At 36.2% G+C, this 12907-nt stretch overlaps 1 protein-coding gene across 1 annotated transcript in view; it reads right to left on the bottom strand.

Moving 5' to 3' along the window:
* The window catches only part of LOC147528996 (uncharacterized), a 28047-nt gene that overhangs the window by 7378 nt on the left and 7762 nt on the right, over nucleotides 1-12907 (bottom strand). Inside the window, 10 exon segments of the mRNA XM_086608516.1 lie at nucleotides 603-710; nucleotides 1262-1324; nucleotides 1326-1394; nucleotides 2781-2840; nucleotides 3173-3218; nucleotides 5318-5459; nucleotides 6972-7091; nucleotides 8249-8291; nucleotides 10687-10809; nucleotides 12720-12856. Of these exon segments, the coding sequence (XP_086464642.1) occupies nucleotides 603-710; nucleotides 1262-1324; nucleotides 1326-1394; nucleotides 2781-2840; nucleotides 3173-3218; nucleotides 5318-5459; nucleotides 6972-7091; nucleotides 8249-8291; nucleotides 10687-10809; nucleotides 12720-12856 (911 nt within the window).

Genomic DNA, 12907 nt, shown 5'->3' with positions numbered 1-12907 from the left:
GCAAGAAACACTGGGAGGGATAAGGAATAACATTTCCTATGACAAAGATGTTAAGTGGATCACCAACAAGAGAAAAAACGGGAAAAAAGGGGTTTCTAATAGTGGAGAAAGAAAGAGACCTCAAAGGGAGGCATCCAAAGAACAGGACCAAAAGTTGTATAAGAAAGAAAATTGATGTCAACAATGCTCGATTACATGGTGAATGAACTGAAGGCTGGGAATGGAATTGGGATACAGAACAAGAGTGTCAGGGAGGTCAGCAGAAATGAGAAAAGCTTAAGTTAGAATTGAAAAGAGGCAAAAATATCAGAAAAACTTTGATGTAAGAAAAAGCATGGTAAATAAGAGACAAGATGATTTTTAGCTTCTATTTAAAAAAAAAAAAGTAAGCACCTTTGAACAGAAAGCATTAAGACTCCTCAACAGAAAAGCTCTAAGTTTATCCTATCATCACTGCAAAAATTAAAATATTTAATGGGCAAAACTTACAATACAGTCTCCACAGCAATTTCAATTAAACTAATTACTAGCTGTAATAATAAAAATGTATAATCACAAGAATCTACAGATCTGTAGAACAAAACAAACAAAATCCACATTACTTTGTTTGATGCTGCCTGCTGACGATATTCCACCAGTGCATCTGTAAGAGTCTGTGTAACTTTTAGGATAAATGAAGCATCATCTTCATTCAGTATCTCAAAACTTTGCTAGGAAGAAAACAAAACAAAACAACACACGATATAAAAATGTTCACTCTGAAACATTAAAGTATCACCATGTATAAACAAAACCTGCAGAAACCTCATTTTTTATGTCTCTATCCTTCTGTCAGACATGGCTGAAGTTACAGAGCAAACACAGTTTTTACTTTTAATCCCATAAATTGGGGGTGGGGAGGTGGAATGGAAGAGGATCCTAACAGAAAGAAGCGGCAGCTATCCAATACAATCCTTTGAAAAGGAACAAACCAAGAACATGCCTGGAAATACATACAGGAAAATACTTGATTTCCTTAAGTATTTTGATCTCTCCCCAAGATACCTGCATACAAGGGAATGTGTACAACTTCCCTGAGCCAATATAGCCATAACCCATTTTTCTAGAAAGCAGCAAAAAGCCAGAACACTACTGAATTTAAAGATATATGTTGTCTTGCCTTTTACTAACCTTCTTCTTCCCAATAAACCTAAGGAAAAACCAGTCTTTGAAGCTCTGAAACTCTAGAAGGGGAGCAAGTTCTAGCGCCAACAGCCCTCACAGACAGTGCTACATGTCTCATCCTCTTGTCTATACTAATAAAGTTCTGCTGAAAAAACCTCCACTGGGCACAACGTAACAGAACTGCAGGTCTGTCCTAACAATTGAAAGTCTTCTGGGTTAGAAAGAAACACCTTTCAATGCTTCCGTCAATGGAAAAGAGTCATAAAAAGTAGCATGAAGTTCGTATGTGCCAGCATAATATAGCAGTTATATTTTAACACTAACAGTATTTATCTCTCCTGGTTTGCACAAGTTATATTTAAAAATCTTGTCAAAAACTAGGCAGAAAAAGAAAATTAACTTCGGCACAGATATCTCTGCTATCAGGTAACAAAAGAAATACAATTATTTTAATGACAAAGCTGAGTATGCTGATTTTCGCCATTAAAAAAAAGTATACGTATAGATAATTATTGAACAACTGGAATTATTCCATGATATGAACAGCAAATCCAAAAAAGATTCTTGCAAAATTACTTTCCATTACATAAGAAACTTTTTGAATCCAACAACAATAGAAACACATAATGCAGCTTTAAAAAAAGGACTGTATACGCTAATATTAAATAATTTTCAGACTTTCCATAACAGAACATTGTTCCAATCACATTCCCAAAAGTCCTCTTTCATTTCTGGAGGACAATCATACTAAGCAAGAGGATGCCTGAACACAAATTGAAGTTTTATTAGCAAGGTGCAACTTTTACACCTAATAATTCCCTATGAAAAAGGGGAAAAAAGATTTTATGATCGTTAATAGCGCTTAAATTACCATGCAATAGCGGAGTCACAGCAACTATCAGTACAGATTTTTGTGCAGTTTGTCACTGATGCATTTAATAAAACCACTATTTCTATATGCAAAACCGCAAATGTTCATACATCTAACAACTGGCAACTGCTAGTTTTCCACTCTTCCTGACCGTATTCCTATTGTGAATGTATACATAACATGCCTTTTCAATAACTGAACATAACTCACGTGTTCTGCCATTTACTTTACAAAGGAAATAGGTAGAGTTTTTTAGTTTAGGGTTTTTTTTTTGAGTATACGACGTGTATTTTATTTCTTAAAAATTGGTTCTTTCCTTTCTGCGTACCTCAGGTATTTTTCTTCATTCTGCTTCCTTCCATTATTGAATTACATCGTTCCAAATTCCTCATTTGAAAATGATAGACCAATTATAAAAGGTCATTTTACATAAGCACGTAGTTCAGGAGTGGAGTTAAGCTATGGTTGAGAAAAATGCATTGATTTTCAATGCAAGTCATTCTTTTGACAGTAAAACAGTACTTTGGCAAAAAACCTGTCTTGAAACTTTAGACTGAATAGATATATTATAAATTCCGTTATATTAATTTTATTCTCAATCCTACCTTCTGACAAAACACGTTGTTAGACTAGCAGACTGCGTACATTTTGGCTTTCATGTTACTTGCGCCATTTTATACTTTATAATTCTGTGAAATCTTTTTTTTTTCAAAAATTACATTGCAAGGTAAGATATAACACTCACCAAATAACCCAACAGTTCTGCTTGACTAGTGAATTCTTCAGGATTTGCTGGAAATTCTTGCTGTTTAATATAAAAAAAAAGTTTGGAGATCTATTATGTGCAGTAATTATAACTAAAATTAAACAGTAATTATTATTACTATTATGGTTATTAAATTATTTGTATGAAATGTGCATGAAATGCTTGTATAAATGTGTACGTGCATCTTCCTTACAAAGTAGGAAAAACCTTGTTCTTAACAGTTTTGCTTAGTAACACGTAGCTAATTTATTGTCAATAATACTATTAATTTGAATAAGCAAAAGCAAACATCATTGCCAATCACATATCAAAGTAATTACTTGCCCAACTATTTGTAAACTGGAGCAACCCATTAACGGAAAAATACGCACCTCAACTTCCTCGTTTTCTTCCTGCGATTGTTTATTGGTCTCACACCTTAAGATGAAATAAATAAATAAATAAATAAAGAGTATACAGTTGGCTGATCTATCAAAAACGCGTAGCCAGTCAATAACTGACAATTAACTTCCTGACACACTACTACTACAGTGGTTCTGACGCACTCTGAAAGGTCACATATTATTTCCTTGCAGAAACCCCAGTGGTCCCAGATATTGTAAAAATTATTTACAAGGGTTTTTTTTTTAATATGATTACCTAGTACATAAGTTTTAAAACCCAGAATTAAGAAAAAAGTCTGACACTGGTAGTAAAAGCTGTAAGCTTTTTGTATGCATTGCAGAAAGACAAGGCCCCTAATTACAGTACTATTTTTATTAGCACTTGACAAATTTACTTTTACAAAAATTCAGCTATAAAAGAAGTATTTTACGACATAGCCATAGAGATACTGCACATACAAAGATTCATATGGCTGAAAGTTGCTAACTCATATTTGCACTGTTCCGCAACTACAGATACTATGATGCACTCCATTCCTTTGCAAGCCCAGGAACCAGGGCTGAGAGTGGTTGTATTTTTTTAAATTAACCAAAACCATACGACCACCAAGCCTAAGCCCTCTTCTTTCTTGAAATCTTTCTTAGGGATCAAAATGTAGTAAAGCAGATGATACCTTTACTGAACTCAAAATAAAATAATTTACATCTTCAGACGACTGTCTATGCAGAACTTCACTACAAAGAAATTAGGAGTAATCGAAATTCTCAGAATGATACTGCAGAATCTTTAAGTGGAAACGTCATTTGACTGCTTGCTGTCAATGAAAACCTGACTTTATTCCTTTAAGAACCTATATATTGAGTTCATGTGTCTCAGAAGTCTCACAAAAACAAACAGTAAAGGAACAAGCTGAAGTCCTAATTTAGTAACTAACTTCCAAATCAGTCTCTTGCTGAAACACCTGGCTGCTCATAGCTACCCAGGATCTACCTGAACTACTGGATTAAAAGTACAACATCAAGTGATTTTCCAAAGTGTGCTGTTCTTAAAATTTAAAGTAAAGGACTGCACAAAAACAATCAGTGTCAGGTAGAAATAGCAGCATTTCCAGATGTGGATATCTAAGCTTTTACTACTTCCCTATTTTTGATGTTTTCACAAATTAGTTCACTCTTCAGATTAAGAGCTGTTACAGTTATTTGAAAGCATGAAAAAATGAACATAAAGATTCATAAACCTGGATTTAAATCTGGTTTCAATTAATCCTTTTCCATAATAGTTGCCCCATAGAGAGGCAAAAGTCCTACAAAAAGCTATTACAGCAACAAGAAAATTTCTCCTTTTACTGGGTAACACTAAACAAGCAAAAGTGCTAGCCCTCCATGTCTGGGAGAGAGACTACCGGTTTAAAGTTAAGAAACATTCCAAGAGAATGTCATTAGAGCAAAACCAGAGAACCAATTGTCAGAACAAAAGTCTTATGTTTGGGTTGAGGCGTGCATATCCTTTATCATACGCTTTTTGCTTTGGCCCCTGGTGTTGCACAAAGATGCCTGATGTTGGAGATATCCCCCTCATACAAAGGCTGACAGTTCAAACTAAACTCACAATACTGTTATTAATAAAGATGTTTACAAACAGCAAGCACAGTTTCACCATTTTAGAACCACACACAATGCTGCTTATTGTTCCTCCGTGAAATCTTTTGTAAAGATGAACCCCAGTTGTTGCAGCTATTTACTGATTATCTTTTCCTTCTAAAATCAGTTCATATACCACCCTAACTATCTGACATGAACCCATAACAGAGGGGTTTTTTAAACCACGTGAGAACATTCTTTTTGAACCTGTAATAAATGAGGATTATGCCTTAAGTATAACACAGTTAAATATAACAACTAGTTGCATCCAGAGCAAAACCTGAAGTCACTTTCCATACACCAGGTTTTCTGTTGATGGGAGGAGTTTACAGCTAAGCACAATTTCTGAAGACGAGCATTCTACTATTATAGCATGCCTTTCTTCCTCACAGCACACTCTATGCAAATCCAGCGCAGACAGTTATCATCTACATTTTCCTTTGAGTAAATTTCAAGGGGTTTAACGTGGTGAATTTTTTTTGTTTGTTTTACTTTTCTGAGTTTTTGCCTTTGTTGCCTTCTTCAGTCTTGTTGCCTTTGCTGCTTTCAACAGCCTCATTAGATTCAACCTTCTCATCTGGTTTTGCCTGTTCTTACCGACTTTTTTCTTGCTCCTCTTGAAGATTCTTTCCATCTAAATAACAAAATCAGTATACATTTCATTTAGAAGTGACACTCATTCAAAGCATCTTTGCTTAGAATTTTTTTAAAGATAAAACCTGAATGAAAGTAAGATATCTTGTGTAGAAAATCTTGTGAAGAAACAAAATAAAAACTGAATCTAAAAATCAAAGATTTGGTTCAGCCATGAAGTACAAGTTTGTATTTCTGATCAGAATAGTCTAAATGAGAATTATAACACATTTAGACAGAACCCTAATCACACCTTAAGACATTAAGTCTACAATCAAGCAGCAACTTCTGATGTTTCTTCGGTTGCATGGTGTTCACCGATTTTTATATTGAACTCTAGTTTTGTTTTCAAGAAAATAAGCATTAGTCAAATATTTCAGATGTCGTTAAAAAAAAAAAATCTATCCCATCTATTTCCTTTTTATTTTTCTTGTGCTCTAAACAGACAGTCTGGCATGCAGCTGTTCCCTTTTTTTTTCCTGACAACAAGGAACAGTTTAATATGCCCAAAAGGAGTCCGTGCCTTCCTCCAAAAAATACGCATAGTAAAAATTTCTAATTATCAATCTTGTCTTGTTTTTGTTCTAACATACCCCGTGATGTTCAGTAAAACCAGACCATTTTCTTCACAAACACTGGGATTATTCTTTCCTCTGCCACGGACCCCAAACCCATCCATACACTGCACAAATTCACCTGTGTCCTGGTTTTGATTGTGACAGTTTTTTTGGTTTTTAGCAGCTAGAAGAGCTCTGTGATTTAGTTTTAGTCTGGGACTCGTTATGAGAAGAATGTTGACAGTGCACTGATGTTTATAGTTGGTGCTGAGACATCAAGGACTTTTCAGCTCCCATGTTTTTGCCAGTGGCAGGAGCACAACAGGCTGAGGGGGAGCATGGCCAGGACAAAGGGTCCACAACTCCCTTTATGATTTGAACTTAGACTTAGGATTGAGCATCAAATTGGCCAATAAAGTATTCCATATCATGCAATGTCATGCCGAGTATATAGATGAGGGTTGACCAGAAAGAAGGGCTTTTGCTCTTCTGAGACCTGTCACTCTCGGACTGTCAGAGTGCTATCTCGCTCTCTTTTTGGATCCCTTGCTCATCCTGGATTGCGATGTCAGGACTTACCTGTTTCAGGATCATTTGTCAGGGCACGACAGGCATTGGTCACTGCATAGTGAGCAATTACATTGTGCATCACTTGTTTGCATATATTATTATCATTTTATATATATATATTCATATATAATTATTTTTATTATCATTATTTTGTTCTTATCTCAACCCATGAGTCATCTTCTCTTGTCCCCTTCAATTCTCTTCCCCATCTCCTGATGGTGGGAGAGGGTGAGCAACCAGCTGTGTGACATTTAGTTGCCAGCCGGGCTAAACCATGACAACCTGCTATAGCAGAACGTAACTATAAAAGCTATAAACAGGCACATACTGAATAAATAATCCATGCATTGGTAAAAGTTGAAAAAAAATATCATTTTTTCTCTTACCTTGAATAGGCTCTGGCATTTTTCCGTCCCTTTTTTTACAATCTGTTTTTTCTTCATTACTAAGTGACATATCCACATGCTGAGCTTTAGCTTTTGAAGGACTGTCATCTGCATTAGGATCTAGACAAACATGCTTGAAATGTAGCACAATGGGTATTATCTTGATAGAGGAGGGTTCTAAAACTGCATGCACTTCAATTTCAACTAGCTCTGTTCCTGTGTACTATTAGTTACAAACATTAAGAATAATTTTATCAGTATTATTATATGAAAGCATACTAAATATGAACTACAAATTAAAACCAAAGTTTTAAATATTTTATAGCCTGGCTATAATTATATACATAAATTTCTTAAAAGATGTAAATATTATAAATATAGTAGAATGCCACATAGCCATGTGCAAAATTAGACGTTAATCAATAGATACAGTTTAGAAACACAATTTGAATAGGAATTAACTTATTTCAAAACACTCCCCAAGAGTCAAAATGGATCTTTCCTCTTCTGAGTATGATACTGCTAATCTAGATCATTGTGGATATAATCTTCTCTTTACTTCTATTGAGCTATTTTAAGACACCATGTACATATTAATATGCATTAAAATTCAGTACATTAGCTTGAATTCAAATCTTTATTTTTCATGCAGGTCTGAGAAGGAGAGTCTAATAGCAATTTTGTACTGTTTCCTAACGTGGCATGCAATTGTACTGCCAGTCCATCTGGATGACATTTTACTACAATGAGTTTTGAACAATGACACTGAGCGGAGAAGGCTCACAGGCACCAGTTTCCTACAATTTTGTAAACATCAATGGCTAGTAAAACAGGAAGTCTTCTTCCACAGACGCTTTTAAAACTCTGCCTGGCTTTCTGGACTGCAAATTAAATATTCGCATGGAGCTCCAACCTGCTCCTGTTGCCCAGTTCACCAAAACACTCAGGAGTAGCTGGCACTGCCGAGACTAGAGCAGTTACCAGATAAAAAGAAACTGTAGGTAAAGGATCTTGGGAAGCAAAGGGGACTGGGATGGGAAGAGAGAGAGAGAACAAAGCCATGTAAAACAGATGTCTCTTGTTATGTTGCCCATGGAAGAACTTGTTCATCCATCAAATTTTCAATATAAACCGTACAAAATGCAGCTTAGAACATAAGCACACACAACAATTACTGACCAAATCTTTCAATTTGCCCCTAGATCAAGTTGATTTAGATCAAAGGGAGTTTACTCTAATTAGAAATGTACAATTTACATCCCACTGAGCACACTTACATTCTTGCCGTCTCCTCCTCATTGTTGGAGCATCTCTAACTACCTAAAAATAAAACCCATTTATATTAGCTATTTTGTGGATAAAATTATTCCACAGGTATTTCATCAGAGTTAAATATATATTTTTAAGGATAAGGAGTATTATACACATACATGTAAATCCCTGAATGAATATTCGAAAAGTCAGTACGTCACTTACCTTGACGCTTATTTACCACAATTAAAGTTTTGTTAGAGCTAAAAAAAAAATAAAACCAAAAAAATCCCCAACAAAACCACCAAATAGCCGGTTTCATAAAATATAGCATTAAAATTAAACCAGGTCATGCACACTCTATTTAAAAGTTCCTTAAATCGGGGGTGGATTTTGAATTTGCTATGGATGTAGTGAAACTTCCTAGAAAAACAAAAGTCTACAAAATATAGGAGTTAATTATTTCTATATCCGTGAACATAAATCTCAAGTAAAATATACAGTCTTGAGTCAAGGAGAAATTTGAATTAAGCTACCAATAGTCAGTTTTGGTTTTCTTTTTAAGCAGAGGTTAAAAATGAAGGATATACAGACAGACTGAATTTGATGATCTGAAGACTCTCCCTTCTAAAGCATTTGTTCTAGAAGACTTGATCTTCCAATATTCCCATCTATTTTTTAATCAAAAAAGAGTAGGATCATTACAGGCACTCATCCTTCAGCCTAGCTCTGACAGAATCACATAGAAAGAAGCACGGGTCTTTTCTCAGTTGGGCAGGACATAGGGAGCTTAAACACAGTAACATTGTGAGCTCTGCTTTTGGAGATATCCCTGTTCCTTGCAGGGGAGTTGGACTAGATGGCCTTTGAAGGGCCCTTCCAGCCCTAACGATTCTATGATAAGACACAGTCTACACGCATTAAGTAGCATCAGCAAGAGGTCTTGACAAGAAACGCTGCTTAATAAGCAGGATGTTCACAGACATTGAAGTCGACAGAGAAAACAAGTTTAATGTCTACCTGTCCTGGTTTTGACTGGGACAGCTAGTTTTTAGTAGCTAGAAGAGCTCTGTCCTTCGGATTTAGTCTGGAATTTGTTATGAGAAGAATGCTGATAGTGCACTGATGTTTATAGTTGGCACTGACACAGCAAGCACATTTCAGCTTCCCATGTTGTTGCCAGTGTGCAGGAGCACAACAGGCTGGGGGGGAGCAAGGCCAGGACAAAGGGCCCACAATTGCCCTTACAGCTTGAACTCACACTTAAGATTGAGGGCCAATTGGCCAACAGAGTATTCCATATCAAGCAATGTTATGCCCAATTTATAGATAAGCATTGACCAGGAAGAAGCTCTGGCTCTTCCGAGGTCTCTCTTGGACGCTCAGAGTTCTCTCTCTCTCGTTCTCTTTTCGGGCCTCTCACTCATTCGGGATTGCAGTGTCAGGACTCACCTGTTTCAGGATCATTTGCTGCGACAGGACAGGGGCTGGTCACTGGGTGGTGAGCAATTATGCTGTGTATCACTTGTTTGTATATATTATTTACATTATACATATATATAGTCATATATTATTATCATTATTACTTTTAATTTTATATCATTATTATTGAATTGTTCTTATCTCAACCATGAGCCTCCTTCCTCCCCTCTTCCCCGTTAATTCTCTACTCCATTCCCTGTGGGTAGGGGAGCGTGAGCAAGCAGCTTCATGGCGTTCAGTTGCCAGCTGGGCTAAACCACAACGACACCATAAAGAACACTAAGGACCCGAGTAAGCTCGTCATGAATCAGAGCGGTAAGCTACACCTCAAGAAGAAATTTTACCAATGACCTGCCAAGGTAAAGGTGGTAAACATTTCTAAATACCATTGTGGTATAAAGATCAACAGAAAGCAATATGAAGATATCTTCATAAGAACATGCTTCCAAGGGTGCAGCTCCCCAAGAATTTAAGCTTGTGGTGCTTCTGTGATCTCATGGCATTGCTGATAATCTCATATCTACCTGCAAATTCCACACTTCCCTCTGTACTATAAGAATTTTCACCTGCCTCTGAGAATTGCCATAAGGTGCCAACAAAGCAGAAACTAATTCAGAAAAGTAATAGTTTCCCAGCAACAATGAAACAAGTTACTTTACACACACACCCCCAGCTGGCAATTGATTAAATATTAAAACAGATATTTGGTGTTATTTGTGCACTCTAGAGTCATATTTCTGTAGACTCAGGTAGCATGAGTATTATTTCAAACAAGAGAAGTATTTATGATGGGACTGACCAATGGGAAACTGTGTCCCGAGTAATCCTGGAAAAATTATTAAGATGACAAAAAGCACTAGTAATAAAGGTTTAAAAAGCAAGATTTTCCTACCATCCAAAGCAGATCTGCCCACCATAACAGAAATGACTTTTTTTTTTTTTTAATAAAAACAAAACTTCTGGAATTCTTAAAGAAACGTACCTTTATTTGTTTTCTTCCTTCTTTCTTCTCAATTGTTAATGCAACTTGCCTAACTTTTCTGTTCAGTTCGGAGCCTTTACCCTTAACTTCATCAGATTCTGCTATCTCAGGATAATGTTGTTTCTAGAAAATAAGGATATTAAAATCTTGAAGTCATACTTTATCTCACGCAACTCTTTCCAGAGCTAGCACAGCTAATAATCATGGCAGATAAATCAATTTTTATAAATACATTAAAATGATTGTGTATAGAACCAGAGAATAACTTAGGAGACTGAAGCCAAATCTTCTGCTCAAAACAGAGCTGACACTGAACGCTGAACTGGTTGTACAGGGCTTTGTCCACTTGGGTCTTAAAAACCTCTGAATACAGAGATTCCACCATCTCTGGGAAACCTGCCCCAATGCTTGACTGACCTCACAGCGAAAAACTCCCTCCTTGAATGAAGCACAAAACTCCCTTGTATGAATCTATGTTACTGCAATGCACCTCCATAAAGGGTCTGATTCTGCCTTCTTAATAACCTCCCCTGAGGCACTGGAGGGGCCACTATTAGATCTCCCTGATGCTTTTTCTTCTCCAGCCTGAACAAGCCCCATTACCTTATCCTCTCCTCACAGGGCATGTGTTTCAGCCCTCAGACCATCTTGGCAGCTCTCCACTGGATTTGCTCAAGTTCATCAATAACTTTCTTGTCTGCAGTAGCACAAAACTGGACACAACATTCTAGATATGGCCTAACAACTATCAAGAACAGGGAAGTAATCACTTCCCTTGATCTACTGGCTATACCCTTGTTAGTATAGCTCAATTTGCTGTTAATTGAGCCTTAACTGATGCCAAGGTACACTACTTACGTTATGCTCGTTATCCACCAGGACACCCAGCTACTTTTCAGCAGAGCAAATTCCAACCATTTGGTCTCCTTCCTGTCCCACTGCCTAGTGTTAATTCATCCCAGGTGCATGACTTTAAAGTTATCCTTCTTAATATTACTGTATTTATAGTATTTAAGAATATAACAGAGAGGCAGTTAACAAGCATAAAATTCAGAATTCCAATAAACAGCTCAAATGTACAAGAAATAGAAGAGCTGACAAGATCAAAACCACCAATATCAGTCTCACTCAGCATATACATCTGAATTAATGGCCAGAAACAGCATGGTGTTTACAAAGGATATCATTGCAGACACATCACAATACACCCAATAACAACATTAGCTCTAAAACTGCCTCAAAATGCCATATGAACTCAACAACTTTCTATGACTTTAAGACACATGGGATATAATACTGACTTTGAGCAGATATTTCATGGAAACTATCAAAATACTTTTCAGAATATTGCTTTCTCAATTTTGTTAAAGGCCATCCTAAAAAAATATAATCAAGTAAACACTCAAAGACTGGACAGCCTCATTTGTCTAAACTTATGGAAAAAAATAAACAGTTCAAAGCAAATTGTATTTAAGCATTCATGGGCTGACATGAACGTTAAGAGCTTTGCAAACTTCCAGAGAACAGACACACAACTTACATGGCTTGTCTACCCACAAAACTGGGAATAAAACTTTTCTTTCCCTCCTCGTTCCAAGTCACAGCCTCTATCCAATACATACTATGCTTATTTATAATTATGTTCCTTTTAGTCTAAAGCATCTGAAAGATGGAACAATTTCTTCATTGATCCAGTGCTTTAAGGTAATAAAAAATTCAGCCAAAAACCTACTTCTAGTCAATTTTAGCTGTGGATTTCATTATTGGCATTACTGGTCAACTGAAACAGAATAAACTAAAAGCTCGAGTGTCAGCAATGGACAGTGGACAGATATACACATTACTGACAAGGAGAATTTTAAATCCATTTATCACAGCATAAACCAAGTTGCACAGCTGCAACACAAACACAGGCATTTTCACAAAATCTTATGTAACAGCTTTTTTTTTTTTAATCGTAATATGACTAGCAAATTCCCGACTTAAATTACTACATCCAAAAAAACCCTCAAAAAATACCTTTCAAAACCTACCAGGTATGCCAGTCTATGCTTAGAACCACAAACATGCATGAACATGTTACTCAGTCCTGTTTTGCAGTGGCACAGTTGACATTCATAGAGAAAAGGGAAATTGTCTTTTGATCGGTATTCAATTATATAATTAAGCCCTGTATGGATAAAAAGAAGTTAGGAAATGTTATGTTTGCTGAAGCAAATAA

Source organism: Tauraco erythrolophus, chromosome 3 (genome assembly GCF_009769465.1).
Source record: "Tauraco erythrolophus isolate bTauEry1 chromosome 3, bTauEry1.pri, whole genome shotgun sequence".
Taxonomy (NCBI): Eukaryota; Metazoa; Chordata; class Aves; order Musophagiformes; family Musophagidae; genus Tauraco; species Tauraco erythrolophus.
This window is presented reverse-complemented; position numbering and strand designations above follow the sequence as displayed.